The 20,362-nt window shown below is 59.7% G+C and overlaps 1 protein-coding gene across 1 annotated transcript in view; it reads left to right on the top strand.

The window, feature by feature from the left end:
* Window positions 1-227: 227 nt before the first annotated feature.
* Window positions 228-20,362, top strand: part of CFAP99 (cilia and flagella associated protein 99) — a 38,882-nt gene continuing 18,747 nt past the window's right edge. Inside the window, exons 1-4 of the mRNA XM_029949491.1 lie at window positions 228-379; window positions 8,352-8,478; window positions 17,361-17,505; window positions 18,457-18,551. Of these exons, the coding sequence (XP_029805351.1) occupies window positions 8,368-8,478; window positions 17,361-17,505; window positions 18,457-18,551 (351 nt within the window). The 5' untranslated portion in view covers window positions 228-379; window positions 8,352-8,367. The remainder of the gene's footprint in view (window positions 380-8,351; window positions 8,479-17,360; window positions 17,506-18,456; window positions 18,552-20,362) is intronic.

Genomic DNA, 20,362 nt, shown 5'->3' with positions numbered 1-20,362 from the left:
GCCGTGCCGCGCCCCACCCGAGGCGCGCTCCCAGCCGGAGGGCGACCCGGCGCTCCCGGAGAGGACGAAAAACTACAAGTCCCGACGGGCATTGGGGGAGGCGGGGTCCTGGGCGCGGCATCCTTTGCCGTACAGTGGGCGCTGTGCATTCTGGGGCTTGTAGTCTTCCCGCCGGTGGCGCCGGTGCGTGCGGCCGGTTGCTAGGTGACGACGCCCAAACTTCACCCCTGCGCCGGCTCCCCCTGTCCGGGTGGCCGCAGAGGTCCTGGCTGAACAGAAGTGAAGTGAGGCACCCGCTGGCCCTGGCATCTGCTGTGGCGGCGGGTGAAGGTGGGACGGAAGGTTTGGTGGCAGGAGCGCCCGCGAAGCCAGCCCACAGGTAGGAAGGGGAAGGGAGCCGGTGGGACCCGGTAGGGCGGAGGGCGAGGCACGTTCCCTCAGCGTCAGCACCTCTCTCTAACAACTTAACATGGTCAGTCCTCATCTTCCTTGCTTCCTATCTTCTTACTGCAGCTAACTTTGGGCTTCTTCCCAGCTCCTTGATTAAAGTTAACGGTGCTTTTTTTTTTTAATCACCACACACACACACACACACACACACACACACACACACACACAGCAATGCTTTTTAAAAAGATATTCACCCATATTCACTATTGACCCCAACGGTGTCCTAATTTGGATACATAATCACCTGAGGCTAAGAACCCATTTATGTGGCAAGCAGAGAGCTAAAAAACATGTGTTGAATACAAGACACTTTAAATTCCCATGGACAGCTGAAGAAACTGAGGCACAAAGAGGCTGCTGTGCTCTTGACTGTAGGAAGGGGATCCAGATCAAGGACGGCACTCCCCCAACAGCTTGGCGCTTTCCCCGGTCCCCACCCACCACGACTTCTCTGGGTGTTCTGAAATGTGCAGAGTTGGGGTGCAGGATGTGGAAGTAACTTCTCCCTTGGTCGAGAATTTATTCTCTGAGACTCATGTCATCAGTGGCCCAGGGTCTACATGCTCAGTAGGTTCTGGACCAGAGTGGTCCGTAAGAGTCCACGTGAGTCTGGGCACAGCCGGCCTCTGGGATGTCTGTGTGTGCCGGCGGACGGCCATGTTCATGTCTGAGCGCCGGGTTATCTTCCCCACTCCGCTCTAGCTACCACCCCCTCTGCTCCCTTAAGCTGCCTGCACCCCCCCCCCCCCCATTGCCTCTCATCGCCAGTTCCTTTCTGTCTTTTCTCTCTGGAGCCCACTCTGATCAGATTTTCACCCAGCTCCTCCCAAGTTCTTCATCAAAGTCATCCTTGACCCCGATGTGGTTAAATCCAATGACTGGAGCTCAGCCCCATCTCTTCCTTGAACTGGTAGCAGCAGTCATCTCAGCTGAGTTGGACACGCAGTCCTTAGTTGTCTGTCCCTCCCTGCCTGTCCTCTGGTTGCTCCTCCTCACTCTTCTCGGTGGGGGCCCCCCCCCCTGCTTCCCAACCTCCTGACACTGAAGCCCGGGAACTCAGTCCTTGGAAACTCTTCTTTTTTTTTTTTTTAATGTTTATTTATGTTTGAGAAAGAGACAGCATGGGTGGGGGAGGAGCCGAGAGAGAGGGGAACACAGAATCTGAAGCAGACTCCAGGCTCTGAGCGCTCAGCTCGGAGCCAGATGCAAGGCTCGAACTCACAAACTGTTAGATCATGACCTGAGCTGAAGTTGGACGCTTAACCAACTGAGCCAGCCAGGTGCCCTGGTCCTTGGAAACTATTCTGTCCACTCTTCCCTGGGTGATTATCTGCGGTCACATGGTCCGATAAACAATCATTTTCCCTGACCTTTCCAAAGCCCACATGCCCAACCTGAACATCGCCCAGGGACTGCAGACCCTTTACCTATTCTTTGCCAGTGGATGTCTAACAAATCCCCTCAGACTCGTGTCCAAGTGGAGTCTCGATCTTTTCACGTAAGACCTGCTCCTCGCCAGCCAGTGCTTCTAGCATGAGAACTCTGTAGACACTTGGTGGACTGTTCTCCATGGTTCCATCCTTCCTTCATTGACTCCAGGGGTGGGTCTGTTGTTGCTGTCCGGAGGCTTTCTTCCTACACTTCCCAGTTTGAAACTGTGTGCAAGAGGAAGGCGGAGTGAGTGTATCAGTTAAGATTAGGTTCAGCTAAATGTAATGAAAAATCCAAAGATCAGAGACCCAAACAAGACTACGTATGTTTCCATGAAGGAGGTCAATGGGGAGCCAGTCCTGGAATGTATAACAGCCACAAAAATTCATCAGGGACCTGGACTCTTCTAGCTTCCTCTTCTGCAACCTTTAACATGTTTCCTCACAGCCCAAGATGGCTGCCTAAATTCCTGCCATCACTTCCTAAGTCCAGGCAGCAGGAAGGAAAAGGGAAAAAGAGCATAAGCCCCTCCCTTTCGGAGAGACTTTCCAGAAGTCTCACACGCTTCTACTTTCGGGGTAGACCCTGCTGCCAAGTAGGCTGGGAAATGTCATCTTTCAGTTAAGTAGCAATATACCCAAGTAAAACTGTGTTTTGCTATTCAGGAGGAAAGGGAGAGTGGAGATTAAAAAGCAACCAGGGAAACCACTCTGTGGGTCTATACGTTAAGCACAAGCCATCAGAGCATGACTTGGCAAAAATCCTTAGGAGACTTCTACTCAGAATAAAAGCCAGGAAAAGAATATATGTTAATTAACACGCATTTAGTATCATGTAAATGAGGCCTCTCTAGTGGTTGAGGGGGTTAAACTGATTTGTGTCTGATGGAATTTAAATCTCCTGTTATCTCATTGCCGTCTGTAAAAGATTTGCTAAGAAAAGAGAAGCTTTGGTCCAGCCCACCTTTAAAGTTTCCGTACATATGAGACAGTCACGTCTCGATTAGTGGAATTACATCTTGGGAATTAAATACCACTCCCCATGTGTCTGGTTTTACCCGCTTTATTCCAAACACAGCTGAGGTGCCCAGAGCGGGTGTATGAGCGCGGGAGCTACCGCTCCGCCCAAAGCTCACAGGCTGGTTTCAGTGCGAAGGCACGAGGCAAGCGCCTCTCTTCCTGATTTCCGCCCTCCCGGCAGCTGCTCTGTGCGGGGGGGGGGGGGGGGGGGGGGGGGGGGGGGGGGGGGGGGGGGGGGGGGGGGGGGGGGGGGGGGGGTGCAGAGGAGGAGCGGCCTCCTGCCCCAGGGGCCCTCAGGCCTGGCAGTGAGCCAGCTGGGTTCCCAAGCCCCCCGCAGACTCCCCTCTCCATCCTCCGCCTGGCTCATCCATTTGTTGCCTCCAGTTTGTCCCGTCCAGGCCCGCTCTGCACTGGGGGCAGGGCCTGGCTGCCTCTCTGGCTCTTCTTGGACTGGCATCATCAGCAAAGAGCCTCTTAGAGCATCCTTTCTTCAGAATGTTCCAGCTCCAGGACTGGAGGGAGGGTGGGGAAGCCGCTAAGCGCGCGCAAGCCGCCCACGCTCCCCACCCGCAGCAGGTATCCGGCCCCTCCAGGCAGAGCTGTGTTCAGAGCAGGCGCGGAACAGTCAGGTCTAGGACCCAAGCCCATCCCAGGACAGCGCCCCCAAGTGCCTGTGGAGGGGAGGGGCAGGAAATGCATCCTTTACATTATTTCCATAAAAAAGGGCTTTTTACCAGCCGTGCTCATGTCCTTGTGAGCTCTGGGGTGTGCAAGTGCTATTTTGCCTCACTGTGTTGACCTGGCGCCTCTCCCCCCGCGTCACGGCTCATCCTGGCACGTTACCGGATTCTGGCAGAGTGGGCGTTTGGAGGACTTCACAACCAGCCTGGGCCTCAGGCTCCCACAGGCGGGAAATGCTCCATCGAGATGGGAAGCCTGATCCCCAACCTCAACCCCCGACTCAGCATGGGGTTTGTTCTGCTCCACATTTACTGGCTTAGTAACTATCTTGTGGGCGTCCGTCATTCTCCAATTAAATGAAACAATGAAACTGAACTGCGTCAAACTACAGGACCTGTGGAAGCAAAGGCTTAAATTTAAAAAGCACTAATCCAGGGGCACCCGGGGGCTCAGTCGGTTGAGCATCCAACTTCAGCTCAGGTCATGATCTCGGGGTTCATGGGTTCGAGCCCCATGTCAGGCTGTATACTGACAGCTCAGAGCCTGGAGCCTGCTTCCGATTCTGTGTCTCCCTCTCTCTCTGCCCCTCCCCTGCTCACAATCTCTCTCTCTCAGACATTAATAAACATTAAGCATTTTTTAAAGCACTAATACAGTCTTTGCGTGGGTCTATCTCTAGATGTCAAAGCCATCCTTCAACGTGAGCATTCTGCACGGTTTTGCATCCCGTCATTAACTCCGGAGACACCTCTGTGGCACTTGCTGGAGACCAGCTCTGGTTAAGGGCCAGGACTCAGAGATGACCCAGCAGGGTCCCGCGCCAGGCACTCTCGGTGCCGTGCGGGTTGGGATGAGTTCCGAGAAAGGAAGCGCGAAGGGGCGAGGACGCAGGCTCCACAGGTGCCGATATTTGCATCGGGTGCTCAGGACCTCATAGGAGCTCGCCAACCGAGCAGGGGAGAAGTCGAGTTCAGGAGATGCATGGGAAGGGGCGTGTGAGCCATGAGCAGCCTGGAGGACAGAGCTGGGGGACAGGATGGGAGGCGGGAGGGCCCAGGGACTGTGATCCCAGGCTGCAAAGGGGTAGGACACGCTGGGTCCCCCAAGAGCTGAGAACGTGGCGGAGCTGTTGATGGTGGCTGTCCGTGGAAGGACATGCCCCTGACCCTGGCCACTGCTCCCCAGACCTCCCTCACCTCAGAGGGGGCACCGCCACACCTCCCACCCACCAGAGCTCAGGCCCAGAGCCCTGGCTCCTCCCGCCTGCCCCCCACTCTGGAAGAACAATGGCCGCACGGGGCGGTAAGGTGGAGGGCCAGGCCTGGGAGACCCGCTGAGTGGGTCTGTGCTACGTGGTGCAGCCAGACTGGGCGATCCTCACCTGGAAACGCCCCACGGCCTCTCGGGCGGACGTGGGGCCCAGGGGAAGGGTTTGCATGAACACAAGTAACCCACAAGGGTTCACCCCGGGGGGCCCCAGGCAGCCCACCGGCCTCCAAGCTTCCAAGCTCCATCCCACCCAGTAAGGCCTCTAATTCCGGACGAGGGGTTGTTGGGGCGGGGGAAGTGGCGGCCACTCTCTGTGGCCTTTAAATGTCCCTTTGTTCATTAGCTGCACTGGGTTGAGAAAAATCTGATCTTGTTAGGGAAAGACTGCAAACTACAGAAATCTGTCTTTTCCAGAACTTCTCCCAGAGCCAGTATTTCCTCCAGGGACGTTCACTCGGTCTGCAAGTCAGGCCCTAGGGAGGGGCCCCTAGGAGCGGGAGCTGGGCAGACAGTGCTCCTGGGGAGCAGACCCCACACCAAGAAAAGAGAACTGACTGCACACCCCTCAGTGCTGCCTTTTGGCCCAGAGACTGCTCGATGTCCGTCTGTGTGGTCCGCAGCGCCATCGCCAGGGTGGGGCGTCAGAACAAGGGGCGGGGCAGCCCGGGGGGGGGGGGGGGCAGCCCGGGAGGCAGCGAGGTCGGGGCCCAGGCTGTCGGAGTCACGACCCACTGCCCTCAGGTAAGTTCAGTCGCTTGTCCCCGGTTGCCCTGCAGACCTGGGGCTCGGGCCACGAGGACTGCACCGCGTCCCCAGCCTCCAGAGGCCTCGCCCGCACCCCGCCCGCACCTCCGTCTCAGGTGCCCGCCTCCTCCCTGCGGCCTTCACCTCGCCTCGCCTGTGCCCGAGGGTCTGCACCTGCTCCCACGGTCTAGCCAAGCTGCCTCTAGAGGATGAGAGAGGAGGGGGAGCCGCTGCGGGGCAGCGTGTGTGCTCACAGGCGGCAATGCCACCGCCCTGGCCACACGCCGGAGCAGAAGGAGGTCACCTGGCACCCCCGACCCCTGCACTGCACCTGCACAGGCCAAAGTTCAGGCTCGGTGTAGGTGGTCCTGGTGAAGACAGGGACTGACCAATGAGCACCCCACTTTCGGTGCCTGCAGGCAGGTCCCAGCTCCTTTCTCCTGGGCCTGAGCCCACCTGGCTGTAGGACCCCCCAGGGCAGTGACCGCACCCAGGCCCTGCCCTCAGCTAGCTCACTCAGTACTGAGGGCCCGTGCCCACGCTGGGGCAAGGACCCATGATGTAGAAGTAGGGACTCGGTCATCGCCATCATCCCCGCGGGGCTCGGCCATCGCCTCCACTGCTCTCGTGTCCGAACTCAGATGGCCCCGGGGCAGGTGTTCAGGCCTGTGCTCCGCACCAGGGCTCCAAGCCCGTCTCTGTGCATTTCCCTTCCCAGAGGCCTTTCTTCCGGCTGCACGCAAGAGGGCTCCGGCCCCTGCTGTCCCTGCACCGCTAGGGCTGGGCCCGAGTGACCCTCAGGGGCCAGCCCCAAGTCAGGGTGGTGCAGGGGCCCAGGTGTGCCCACCGCCGAGGAGAGAGGGTGCAGAGCAGGCCAGCCTCAGGGCCCTTCTCCCAGAGCGCCCAGCCAAGCCCGCGAAGGAGTGCCCGGCCAAGGCCTGCCTCCGGCCGTCACCTCCCTGGAAATGCTCCTGCTTCCCGGTCCCTCTCTGCCCCTTTCCGCGCTCACCCCACAGGGCAGGGCGCAGGCCCTTGTCTGTCTTTTCCAGGTTGGAAATGGCCTCCCTGCTGGGGAAGCTGGGGCTGGTCCGCACCCCTGGCCCCTCCTGCGCCACCTGCTGCCTCCCTCGACAAAAGCATTGAAATCCACAGGGTGACCCACCCATCCTCCAGCCCGGGACATGCTCTCGCGTGCCTCCTCTCCTCTCTTTCTGGAGCACCTGTGGGCTGGCGTTCGGACCCTCAGGCCTGGCTCCCGGCTTTTCTGGGCATTTTCCTCCTACTTTGTGTCTTCGCCTGCCTATGCCCTCTGGGAGGCTTCCTCGACTTTACCCTCCACCTCTTCTTTTTATATGTTTGAGTCTGCAGCCGTGTCCTAACTTACGAGAACTCCGTCTTCCTCCACGGCTCCTGGTCCTTGGTGCCGCGCCTCTCGTCCTCTCTCGGAGGTGACCCAGGCCCTGTTTCCGGGCTTTAGCCTCTGTCTGCTTCTGTTTGTCCTCTGGTCTCGGTTTCGGAGTCTTGTGTCAGAGGCCCTCTGAGGTGTCTTCTGGCATTTGGCCCTCACTCTCTTGAAAGCACTGGGGGGCCTCAGCCCGTGGCCGATTGGCAGGGACGGGCCGTCTCACCGGGGACCCCAGAGACAGCGGATGCAGCTTTTTGGGTGTTTTTCACTCAGTCTCCCATCTGGGGGACCCAGGTTTGGGGGCTGCTATCTGGAGCCATTCCAGCCTGCTGGGGGTGCAGGAGAGGTGCCCGCACTGTCCCCAGGGCACTAGCAGCCTGGCTTTGCCAACACCTGGTGCCCAGGAAGACCAGCAGCGGCGTAGCCCAGAGGCACTGCTCAAGTAGCATGGGACAAGACAGGGGCGGGGAGGGAGCCTCTGGTGGGCCTGGCCACCCCCCTGTAAGAGCAATTTGGGGTCCCCTGTAAGAACCAGTTCCCAGGGTCCCAGCCCCAACCCAAGTACCCCCGCCATGATGTCCCTGAGAGGGGCTCTGGACAAGCTGGTCTCCTGGAGCTAGTATGTTTCTGGAATGTTCAGTGCCCAGATGAGATCTGGCCACTGACCCACCATGCATTCTTTCTGGGTGTTGGGTCCCTCGCCTTTAAAATGGGGGTGTTGAGGGGCACCTGGGTGGCTCAGTCAGTTGAGCATCTGACTCTTGGTTTCAGCTTGGGTCACGATCTGACAGTTTATGAGTTTGAGTCCCATGTCAGTCTTTGCGCTGACAGTGTGGAGCCTGCTTGGGATTCTTTCTCTCTCTCTCTCTCTCTCTCTCTCTGACCCTCCCTTGCTTGCACTCACTCTTTCTCTCTCTCTCTCAAAATAAACATTTTATTTTTAAATAAATCAATAAAATAGGGGTATTGAAGCTGGTGACCCGAGGCTCTTCTCCCCCCCCCCCCCGCCGTTTGGGATTAGGTCACCCACCCCTCTGGGCATGACCTGCTGTCTACACCCTCCCAGCGTCCTCCCCACGAGCACCGTGTTGGGGCCTGGGGCCACGGGGGGGAGGCTGGGGGCCTCCAGGGTCTGTGGGCAGGCGGGGGCCGGGATGGGCTCCTCAGGGCCAGCCTGAGCAGGGCAGCGACCTGCAGGACCCAGCCCAGGGAGTGGGCCCGGGCTCCCCCAGCTGGGGTCCCTCTCTGCCTCTAACGCGCCTCACTGTGAGAGATCCCAGGCTCCTTCTTGCGGCAAAGGCTCTGCAGAGCCGGGGGTCATGGAGGGTGTGGCCTGGCGTGGTTTGCTCTAGGTCCTGCCCCGGGAAGATGGCCCACTACGGAAAATGCATTGAAACTGTGATTGAGCAGCTGGACAGATTGAAGGCCGAGAAGGACAGCGCCCAGCAGTCCCTGGAGGCTGCGTCCGCCGCCCTGCAGGTAGGATCGGGGTGGCGGTCAGGGCCCCCTGGGAGGCGCGCCAGGGGCACCTGTCGTGGACCTAGTTACTTTCCAGGAAGCAAAATCAGATTCATTCCCGACAGCTGCTTTCCGTCTGCCTGGGGAGAGGCCCTGGGCGGCTCCGTGCCGGTGGAGAGCTGGGTCTCCTGAGCCTCACCCTAGGTCACGGCGGTGGCTGCGGTGTCTCGAGGGCCCTTCGAGGACCCCGTCTGTGCCTCAAGGGGCATCCGGAATGTGCAGCAGACCTCTCCTGTGAAAACAAATGTTGGCACCGTGACCCAGGACGTGCCTGCACAGCACCTTCCCAAACAGAAAATAGTGTGTAGGCTCTGTGGCACAATGGATAGCGCATTGGACTTCTAGCTCGCACCCAGAGGAATCCAAACAGAAAATAGAGAAGCGTGATCGTGGATGGGCCTCCACTCTGGAGGCTGGCCTCCTCCCCAGGGCAGCCTCGTGTGGGCAGCGACTGAGCTGACCGGCCTCCGACAGAGAGGCAGGGGTGGCCCAGGCAGCGAGGCCCACAGGAGCCCCCACCTCCTTCTTCTTGCAGCTGCGAAGAAATAAGGGACCCCCCCCCGCCATTCACCTCTTGTCCCTGTGCCCCTGGATGGCCCCTGTTCTCTTCTCCCCCAACTACAGCCCATCTCAAGCACACACAGAGCACAGCGGGGCTGACGTCCCCAGATGGCTCAGGGCCACCGCAGTACCACCTGTCACCTCGGCAGCCCCTGCAGGCCTCCCTGTGTGTCCGCCATTCCGTCCACCAGGCGTGGGTGGACGCCCAACATGACTGCCAGGGTCCTGCCTTTAGGACTTTGGGGCTGGAACCCAGTCCCCCCGGGAACGTGCTCCGGGATCGCATCAGGGCCTGCTGCCCGCCACCCCGCCGCCCACCTGCGGGGCAAACACCTGTGCCCACTGGGAGGCGGGGCTGTTGTAGCAAATGCATCAATCACAGGATGTTCGTCATTAATTGGCAGTTGGGATTGCTCTTCCTTAACAAGGCACCCACGTCAGGGGGCAGTGGGACAGGCCCGCCCCAGCCCCCACTCCCTGCTCGGGGGTGGGCTCTGCCATGCCCGGGCCACAGGGGACCCCCGTCCCTGGGGGTGTGGTAGGGAGTGCTCTTCCCTCACCAGCTGCCCCTGTGGTGCCGCAGCCTGAAAACCTGAGGGGGGACAGGGCAGGGGCCGGGCGGGGGTGCAGAGCTCTTCCCGGAGGCCCTAGCATTTTGGGGAAATGATGAAAACAGCCAAGGGCCAGACCCCACCACGGTCCTCCTCCCGGAGCAGAAGCGCCCTGCACAGCTCCGTGCCCCGCCCCCACCCCGCGGGTCCCCGCAGGGCAGCTCCCTCTGTCTCTCCCATCAGCCGTGGCTGCTCTGATTTGTCTCCTCTCAGGCCCCTGCCCCCGCCCCTCGGGCCTCCCCCACTGCCCGGCAAACACAGTGAGGTTAATATCTTTATTTCTCAGAACAACCGTCACAGAGAGTTGGGCTTGTCACAATTGATTATTACTGGTAGTTGTCGCCTGGTGAGCCATGGCATCATGCCCCTCTGTGTGCGGTTCTGTGGGGCGGGAGGCCAGCGCACCCCGCCCCACGCCGGCCACACCGAGTCCCAGGGGGCCGACGGGCATCTCCAGGAGGCACGCTGGCACTGGCGTCTGGGGCAGAGGCAGGCGGCTGCGTTTTGTGCGTGCCGGGCCTCCCAGATCCTTTCCAGTGCCGCCCACCCGAGTCTGACCCAGTGGGGACAACATACTTCTGTGTCCAGAAAATCGAAGCAATACACAGCTTCTGTTGACCGAGGCTCAAGACCGCCCCCTGGCAGAAAACGATGCGGCACAGGAACCGATCGGCAGTCTGGAGCTGAGACGGGCAGGGTTCCTGGCTCGAAAAAGAGTCGTTCAGGTCCTGGGTGCTGGTGACCTGCGAATGTGACCTTATTTAGAAATGCCACCTTTGCAGATGTGATTATGAATCTCGAGATGAGAGCATCCTTGACTTAGGGTGAGCCCCAAATCCAATGACTGGCATCCTTGTAAGAAGAAAGAAGTCTGGACACAGACACAGAGACACAAGGAAGAAGGCCATGTGACCCCGGAGGCAGAGTGTGGACGGCAGGATCCCACAAGCGCCTGCAGCCAGGGAGAAGCCCGGTGTGGACTCCCCTGTGACCTGACCTGGCCACACCTCCACTTTGGAATTTGTCCTCCAGAACATTGAAAGACTACGTTCCTGTTGCTTCCAGCTGCCAGGCTTGTGGTAATTTGTTACAGCAGCCCCAGGACATTTGCACAGACATGGAGCCTCCCAGGGAGGCTAAGGATGGAGGGGCCAGGTGGGCACACTCGGGGCTGCTGCCGAAGTGCTGGGCTCTGGGCACCTGACGGAGAGGAGGCGCCCGAGGTGCTCAGAGGAGGCCTGGCCGAGGGGCGGGGAAGGGTCCAAGGGCTTGAGGACTGGGGGAGAGCGTGCTGACCTTCTCTCTGCAGATGGATCTGTAGATCAGAAAGGGGCCCATCATCACCACTGCGTGCGTAGGTGCTGAGTCGGGGATCAGGCCTCTCCAGGTGCCAGGCTCCAGCACAGCCTGACAGCGGCACTGCGGACCCGGCTGGGGCCGGAAAGGAGGGAGGACTGGGGCCGGAACCAGCAAGCAGCCTGGGCTGGCCTGTGCTTCCTGGTCAGGCTCTCAGGGAGGGGCGGGAATCCTCGCCTCCCCGAGGCTCCAAGCTCTGCCCCCCCCCCCCCTGCAGTTAAGGTCTCTCTGGAACAAGTATCATTTCATTAGAGCACCACTATGGTGGACGTGAGAGTTTCATGTAGGGAAGAGGGTGCTGGTGGGCAACCCTCCCCCACCAGCACTCCCAGAGCCGCACGCAGCCAGCCAGCATGACAGCTGGGGCCCCAGACTGCAGCATGGAAACTTCCAGAGGGTCAGCATGGGCATGCAGGACTGAGGTGGGGCGTGCTGGGCATGGCAGGCAGCTTGGGGCGTCCACAAAGTCCATGAGGTCTGAACAGACCTCAGAGAAGGGTCTGGCTTTCAGACAGAACCAGAGGGTGGGGGTCTGGGAGACACCCCCGCTCCCCCAGGCAGAGGCACCTGCAGGAGCCAGAGACAGCGGAGTCCTGACCTGTGGCAGGCGCTGTGCAGGCAGCACTCTGGGCCTTGGGCCAGGCCACAGGCAAGGGCGGGCAGGGGGGGGTCTGAGCAGGAGCAGAAAGGTCAGCACTGGGCTGGCGGGAGAGGTGCCAGGCAGATGGGCAGTCAGACAGCACAGGGGTGAGGTGGGCATGAGCAGAGGCTCAGTGGAGCGCCCAGCCTGCCCCACCCCCAGAGGGAAAGGGGGAAAGCAGGAGCTGGGGCACTGGGGGCCTGGATCACCACCATGTCCCTGTCTGGAAAGTGGCAGTGTGGCCAAGGCCCGGAGCGCCCCGAACTTGCTCTCCTGGCCAGGAGCTTCCTGGGCTCAGGAAACATTTTTTTATTTTAATATTTTTAAGTGCCTCATTTATTGACATCAAAGATCCCAAATCCAAAAGGTTCAAGATGGTATCCAGTGGGGCTCTACCTCCCGTACTGGCCCTCCCAGGGCACGGAGAGCAGTGTCCTGTGTTTCCTTCCAGAGACTGTCCAGGCCTCTCTTGCAGAGATATCAGATACAGCAAAAATTACACTTAAACTACATGTTTTATATATGAAAACAGTACCATTAAAATATTTTTAATGCTTCTTTATTTTTGAGAGAGAGACATAGTGTGAGTGGGGGAGGGTCAGACAGAGAGGGAGACACAGAATCCAAAGCAGGCTCCAGGCTCCGAGCTGTCAGCACAGAGCCCAACACGGGGCTTGAACCTGCAAACCGCGAGATCATGACCTGAGCCGAAGTCAGACACTTGACTGACTGAGCCACCCAGGCGCCCCAAAAACTGTATCATTTTTATATAAATTTTTTAAAGTTTTTACAAAATGGTAGTTCATTTTGACGTAGTCCTGGACCTGGTTTTTTTCACTCAAAGGACCACGAGGAAAGTTCCACGTTCTTGCCTTAGAACTGAAAGCGCCCCCCCCCCCCGCCTGGCTGGGACCTAACCATCACCCCCAGCCCCGTCGATGGGCCTGTGGGCTGTTCCCAGTCCTTTCGCCCCAGAAGCCCCGCGGGACGGGCCAGCTGCTCGTCCCTCTGCAGTCGGGCCAAGTCCCAGCTTCTCCGAGGGAGGGAACTGGCCCCTGTGATTTGCGCCGATGCTGCCAGGTGACCCTTGGGGGGTTACGCACGGATGCCCGCTGGTGGGTGGGTAGCCCTCCGGAGCCCTGCTCACATAGCGTGCTAGCAACTGTTTTCATCTCTGCCGATCAAATAGGGGGGAGAGGCGCTAAGTGCGCATAATCAACATTTATTCTACCGCCTGAGTTTTGAAGCGATGTGTGTTTCTATCCCTGAACGATCCACTTGGACCTGTGTCTGTCAGGAGACAGCGCTGGGCTGTGCGGAAATCCAGAAGAGCAATGGCTTAAAGAAACTGAGGTACCTTCGCTCACGAGACACAGTCTACACACCGGGAGCCTAGAGTGGGTCCAGGGCCTCCGTGGTGCCATTAGGAATGTATTTTCCCTCCCTTCTGCTCGGCCATCCTTAGAATGTATCTTTGTCTTGTAGTCACAAAATGGCTACGCCACCTCCAGCATTGCACCCGCGTCCCAGGCGAGAGGAGGACAGAGGCAAACAGCCCGAAGGCCCTGCCAGGTGAATCTGCCTGACTCGGCGCTTTCTCGCAGCCCGCACCTGGCAATGTGCCGTTGGAGCTCACTGAGTAAAGCCCCTGCTACCTGGCTCCACCAGCAGGGGCCTGGAAAAACTGCCAGCTGAGCACACGGCCATCCACAATGAGATAGCATTTTTCTGTTGGGCAGAAAAAAAGGGAGAGGGATTATTGAGACACCGGCCGCCTGTTTCCTTCACTCTCCCAACAGGACTCAGCCAATGCGTCCCTGACCGGCGGGAGACCCTGGGTGTTGTGACACGACTTACACACGACTTGTGACTAACTCCGCATCGGGCCCCTTTCCTGCCCCGGCCCCGGTCCAGCTCTGCCCTAACTCTGCGGCTGACAAGCTGGGTCTGGGTGCGCCGGCAGGAGGCGGCTAGCGATGGCGGGGAGTCGGCAGGCCTCCAGGCCCAGCCCCCTCCCAGGACTGCCCGTGGAACTGATCTCCGAGGCCTTGCTGCCTCCCTGGGGCTGCCCGGGGTGCGTAGGCGCCGGAGTCCAGAACTGGACCAAGGCCCAGAATGGTATCACACTCAGAGGCCCTCGGCGGCCACAGCCCTCTGGGGTCAGTGACTGAGGCTGGTTTGGGATAGGGGTCGGTTCTCGCACCGGGGCCTCTCACTGCAATCCAACCCTCGCCCTGCCTCCTCCTGGAGAAAGCCTGGCCAGCCCGGCCCCAGTGACCCCAGCTGGCCCGGCCAGAGGGTTTGGTCACCGCCACAGGCCTCAGTCTCCCCACTGTGACCAGCTGGGTTGACCTTCCCTGGTAGCAAAGACCAGGCCCTGGGCCCAGGATGTCACTACTGCTCGGCTCTGTGTCCTCAGGGACCCGCTGGCCCCACACAGCCCTGCCTGACCTCTGTGCCCGGGAAAGGGTGGCATGGGGCTTGCAGCGCAGGCCCAAGGCTCTGACCTTGTTAAAAATACAGACTCACACTTCCCAGACTCAGACGTAATCAGCGAGAAGCGGAGCCCATGTTGTCTGGGCCTCAGAAGCGGGAGAGCCGGGTGTCCTTCGAAGCCATGAGCCTCAGCTCCAGGCCTGCTGACTCACCGCTTCCGGGTCCGCCTGCGCGGGCACCCGGGCCTGCCTGGGACAGGACGTACCCGGCGGCCGGGGGCATCTGAACGGGGAACGAAGGAGCAAGTGTGCAGGGACAGGCATCACGGGCCAGTGAACAGCTGGCACGGAGGCCCTGAGGTGACGTCCTGTGCCGGAGAAGAGAGGGGGCCAGTGTGGCTGGAGCGGAGACGGGGCTGAGGCAGGGGTCAGAGGGAGCCAGACAAGCCCACACAGGGCCTCGATGGCCAGGGCCAGGACTGCTTCTGGAAGGCTCTGAAGAACAGATATGATCTGATTCCCATTTTGAACAAACGATCTGGTGCCCAGGTCAGAAATAAAGGTCAAGAGGAGAAGCCAGAGGTGCCAGGGCTCCCCCAGCCCACACCCCAGGTAGAGGCAGAGGGAGGCATCGAAGCCTTTCTGGGGCGGAGATGGGAAGGCCAGGAGGTCTGGGCAGAGCCGAGAGGCCAGACATCCAGGTGGGGGGAGGGACAGGGGCAGACAGAGCTTTCTGGAGTCCAGGGCAGGCCAGCCGGGACGCATGGCTGAAAGGGCATGTTTTCAGCCTTGATGTGGGATGCGGTGCCCCAGGGGCGAGCGCAGGCCTTAAAGAGCCTGGGCCGGAGGAGGAGAGCAGGAGTCGGCCTCTGCCTGTGTCCCTGGAGAGAATTAGCATCGGCACCTAAATTGCCAGAGCCCAGGCCAGGCACTGGAGGGAGCAAGGGGCAGGGGATTCAGCCAGCCTGGGTGTGCTCAAAACGCGGGGAGGGCTCCGGAACCCCAGTCGGGGCAGCCCCTGCGGGGGCGGGAGGGGCGGCATCTCCCCTGTAAAGGCGTTTCCTGAGCACGACCCAGCTGCAGAGCCCATGAACACAGGCCTCGGCCTCCAGCCCTTGTGGGTCGGGGACACTCGGGAAGGACCATGTGCCAGCACAGCGTCCACATCCACACGCTGGGGGATGGAGGTCCGAGGTCCTGGGGCTTGTGCAGGACCCCTCAGGTCATTTTCTTAGCATGAAAGGAAGAGGAGCCTACGTGCGTGGCTCAGTCGGTTAAGCGTCCGGCTTCGGCTCAGGGCATGATCTCATGGTTCATGGGTTCGACCCCACATCCAACTCTGTGCTGACAGCTCAGACCCTGGAGCCTGCTTCAGATTCTGTCTCCCTTTCTCTCTGCCTTTCCCCTCCTTGCACTCTGTCCCTCTCTCTCTCTGTCTCTGTCTTAAAAACAAATAAACATAAAAAAGAAGAGAAATATAAATATCCAGTAAACATATGAAAATTTCACTGATAATAAAAAACAAAATAAAACAATGAGATGCCCACATTTATCTAATAGATTGGCAAAAAAATTTTTGTTTTAATGACATTACTAATGAGTGTGTTTTGCTGTGTTTTGTGTCTGTTTGGGTCGAGTCTGCATTTTGGTTTCATGCTACGTTAACTGTCGTGTCCCCTCCTGGAAATCTTGCAGGAGTGACTTTAAGGCTGCTTGCTCCCCACGACCAGAGGGAGGCGCCTGACCCAGTGACTCCCCACCTCTGACACTTAGGTTGTTCGCGTTTGCCTTTACCCTGAACTTTCATTTTCTTTTCAGAAAGAATTCATACATTCGTTGGGCATACATGCATTGCATATACACTGCAGATACCGTTAGGTGTTACATACAGTGTAGTATTTGCAAAATCTATACACTAAAATTGATACACAATTTTAATACAATGTATATGAAATAAGTCTAATATTACATTACACCATACTTGGTCTCTGTGCTGACCATGGAGCCTGCTTGGGATTCTCTCTTTCTCTCTCTCTCTCTCTCTCTCTCTCAAATAAAATCCAAATAAAAAATGTATAATTTACAGTGCAGGAACACATACGATGATTCCCCCCACCCCCAAAGTTGAAAAGCTTGGAGTGTCTGCCAAACAGCGAGGACAAACCTTTTGTCCTCAGGGTAGGGAACGGCGCAGGATGACTGTCAGAGACGCTCAGGGCCCTTCTTGGCTTCAGCAGGAGGCTGAATCCTGCATCCAGCCAGACACAGCCAGAGAAGCTGCCAACATTAAGAGCAAGGCAGACAATATGAAAAGAATATATGTTAAAAAGATATTTTTCTTCTTAAATGCCCTGAACCTCTTGTACGCGGCTCTTTGCTGTATTTTGGACGGTTTCCTTACATTCCCAGAAGCGTAATTACTGGATTAAAGGGTGCGGGAAGCATATTCCCAGATTGCTTTCAGGAAAGACCCGACGGCTCCGTCCCCACCAGCCCCTCACGGCCTTGCTGGCAACATTAGATGTTCTCTTTCACTCTTTTGGTTTTCAAAGCTTCGTCACTGTTTTGAATAAGTAACATGTGACAACCCAGCCGTCCAAGGGGTAAACGGGGAGCAGTCCGTCTCCCCAGCACAAGCCCGAGGAGAGAATACGGTCCCTCGCATGGCTGCAGACTCCTGTCCGGCTTTCGCGTTTCCCTTACCATTTTTTTTTTTGAGGAGGGGGGATTATTTTTTTAAATAACTCATTTGCAAACCTTTATAGGAGCTTGCTCTTTTTTTTCCTCTTACTGCGGTAAAACACACGTGACATGACACCGTCCTGACCGCTGTGAAGCACACGCAGTTGTGCAGCGTCACCACCCTCCGCTCCAGAACTTTCTCAGCCTCCCTGACAGGAACTGTCCCTGTGAGACCCTAACGCCCACCCCCACTCCGGCCCCCGGCTCCCTCCACCCTGCCCTCTGCCCTGGGAATCTGTCTCCTCCAGGGGCCTCCTACAAGTGAAATCACATGGTTGACATGGGTTTCCCTCCATGTTTATTTCTGTCTTTGCCCCCAGCCGGTGGTCACCACCCAGGAGCACCCGAGGGCCCACCTCCTGGGGTGGACCCGCTGGGCCAGAGGGCCATCGCGCTGACCGCCCGCGGGCTCTGCCGCCAGCCTGGGGAGGGGCGTGCTGACTGAGGGCTGCTGCCGCTCGGAGGGGACACCCCACCCCCGGGCTGTTTCTCTTCTAGACCCTGAGCCCCCAGGAGCAGGCGTTCATCCTGGAGGTGCTGTCCGGCTGCCTCGAGTACCGGGAGCTGCTGGCCGTGGTGGTGGACGCCTTCTACGTGCGGGCCGGCTGCCTCTGCCCGCGGGCCGACCGCAGCCTCTTCGAGGGTAGGTGTCCCTGCGGCGGGCACAGCTCACAGCAGTGCTGAAGGCTCGGGAGGCGGCTGCAGGCCGTGCGCCCGAGGCCCGTGCTGGACGCCGGCTCCTGGTGTTTCTGCGGCAGGTGTGCTTTCCGGGGTCTCCCCCGGCCCCTCACTCGCTGGGTCCTCACGGCCGCTTTGAGTGACTGGACCAGGGTCTGCCTTACGGACAAGGAAGCAGACCCCGGGCTCACTGGCGGCCAGCCTGGGTGCAGTGACGAACCTTACATCCGCCACGCTCCTGGCCCCCCACCCCGAGGACGTAGGCCGGGGCCAGCCTTGTGGCCGCAGGGCGGACTGTCCGGCAGGGGGTTAAATATGACATGTCTCTGCCTGGCCTCCTGCGGGCCCGGACGGCCGCCTGCCTCGGTGGCGTGCGCTGAACGTCGCGGGTAGGGTGGTCGGGGAGCCCGGGCGGGCGTTCAGCTGCAGAGCCCCTGGTGAGGAGGAGGAGCCATGGGGACGGCAGGGTGCTGGGAGGCCGAGCTGGGTGGCGCGGTGCCAGGTCGGGAGCTCTGCCCGCGCCCCCGACACTCAGCCCGGGTGTCACTCACGGCCCCTGCCCCGGGGGCCCTCACCTGCCCAGGTGTTCACGTCTGCTTGGCTTGAGGCTCCTCCGACTCTCAAAATTAACACACTGCAATCCAGAGTGGTTTTCCTGGGACCCAGGGAGCTTTTGGAATTTCTGAGAAGGTGTCAAATCCGTGAGCTCACCGTGTGAGCTCTCATCTGTGTGCGCGTCATCATGTCCTTTCCACGCGGTGCCGGGGGAGCCCCCGCCTGTGGTCGCCTGCCCTGCTGGCGGGGGGGCCTTCGGCTGCGGCCCCGGCAGGCCTCTGGCTGATCCCCCAGGATGGAGTGTGAGGGGCGCCAGGAGGACCCCCGGGCGGGCCCCGTGCTCACCGGCCCGTTTCCTCAGTGATCTGCTACCTGGCCACCTTCCAGCTGGACCAGCTGGGCTTTCCGCTCTTCTGTGACATCGTCAGGTCCCAGCCCGCGGACAAGATGCACAAGGTGAGCCCTGCGTGTTCTTCCCAGGCGCAAGGGCAGAGGTGTACCCCACCTCGCCGACCTCTCCCCTTCCTGGTTCGTGCGAACGGAGGAGACTCTGCCGGGCTTCCTGGGCCCTCTCCCTGCCGCAGAGACCCTCGTTTTGTCCCCGGGGATTCGACTCCCGTCCCTCAGGGTCCTGGCGGGTGGTGAGTCCGGAACCTTCCCTTCTCGCTCCTGACTAAACTCCTCCCTCCAACAAGGCTGTGCAGCTTGGGGTCTGGGGGCCAGGCGGGGCAGCGGACCCGAGTGGGCCCTGAGGAGTGGCGCCTGTCAGGGGACGCTGCGGACCCGCCCTGCCCTGCCAGGGCCCCTTTGGTGGCCTGAGCCTGAGGCCCACCGTTCTTCAGTGGCCAGCCCCCACGGAGCAGCCGCTGCAGGCCAGCCTTCCTCACAGGGACCCAGGGAGGCCGTCCCACGAGGCACTCATCCCACAGTTGAGGGAACTAAGACACAGAGAGGTTGGGTCGCACACCCAGCACTGCTCAGCAAGTGAGTAGCGGAGCCCATTCTTGGACCAGGATTTTAACACTGGCTCACTCCACCTTACTGGACTTGGGGGCCGTTGCCACACCAGGACAGTGACTCCAGGAGAAGAGTGGGGACATCACACGCCCACCCGGGGCCTCTCCTAGAGGAAGCAGCAGGCTCGGCAGCTCAGTGGGAGTGGGGGTGGAGAGGGGGACGGGAGCCCACTCGGACCACCACCCCCAGAGATACAGCCCCGGAGAGCACACAGCATCAGGGCCACCTAGCAGGGGAGAGAGAAAGTGCTGGCCCAAGGCCATAGTTTGTGTTTCATGATGGGATTTCCTATCCACATGCACACGAGCAATTCACAGGGATAAACACTTGCAGAGTTATTTTGAACAGAATCTTCATCTTCTATGAAAAAGAAGCAAAACTGCAAGCATTTTCTGAGAGGCGTCTGGAGGCATGTGGGGCTCAGGGGGCCGGTGCTCCGTTCACGCTCTGCTGTCAGAGTCGTGGGATTCTTAATGATTGTTAAACGAGGGTCCGGCAGGGCAGGAGACGGCCTTAGACCAACCTTGGCCTGCAGACCCCGGAGCGGGTGACACAGGACCCCCCTGGGGCTGCCCCACCACGCAGACCCGGGACAGGTACACAGAGAGCCGGCCACGCACGGCCAGCCCAGTGCCCCCGGTGCCCACGGCCCACGCCAACTCCCACAGGAGCTGGGGAGCTGCAGGGGTGGGGCAGCACCTGTGCAGGGCCTTCTCTCCTCTGCCCACGCCCCCCTGTTCCTTTGGGTCCACAGGCCTCCAGCCTCTAGAGAGGTCAGCCTGCTGGACCTCGAAGACAAGGGTGCAAGCTGTTAGGGCCAAGACAGCTGCCCTGGGGCCTCTCTGGGGAAGCCCCCCACATGCACTGCGGGGAGCAGTGACGAGGTAGTGGTGAGCCCCAGGTGCCCAGGCTGGTTCTCAGGCAGCCTCAGCCGTGGTCTCCGCAGGACACGGAGCGATCCTGCCGGCTCCAAGACCCCCCACTCACATGCTGGAACCCTCCAGAGGGCCAGAGAACTCAGCCCAGAACCCTCGCCCGATGAGAATGGCCGCCTGATCCTGGAGAGCCCTCTCCAGGGCTGTGGGCAGGCCGTCCCCAAGGGGACAGCACACCCGCTGAGATGCTGAGTGGGGAGTGGGGGTGGGAGCAGCACGGAGCACCACCGGTCAGGAGACCCCAGGGCCGGCAGGGAGCCAACTGCCCCTCAGGCAGGAAGTGGTAAAGGCTGAAAGGCAGCGATGCAATGGGGA

The sequence above is a fragment of the Suricata suricatta genome, chromosome 1, assembly GCF_006229205.1.
Source record: "Suricata suricatta isolate VVHF042 chromosome 1, meerkat_22Aug2017_6uvM2_HiC, whole genome shotgun sequence".
NCBI lineage: Eukaryota > Metazoa > Chordata > Mammalia > Carnivora > Herpestidae > Suricata > Suricata suricatta.
Note: the sequence above shows the minus strand (reverse complement) of the source record. Positions and strands in the feature narration are given on the sequence as shown.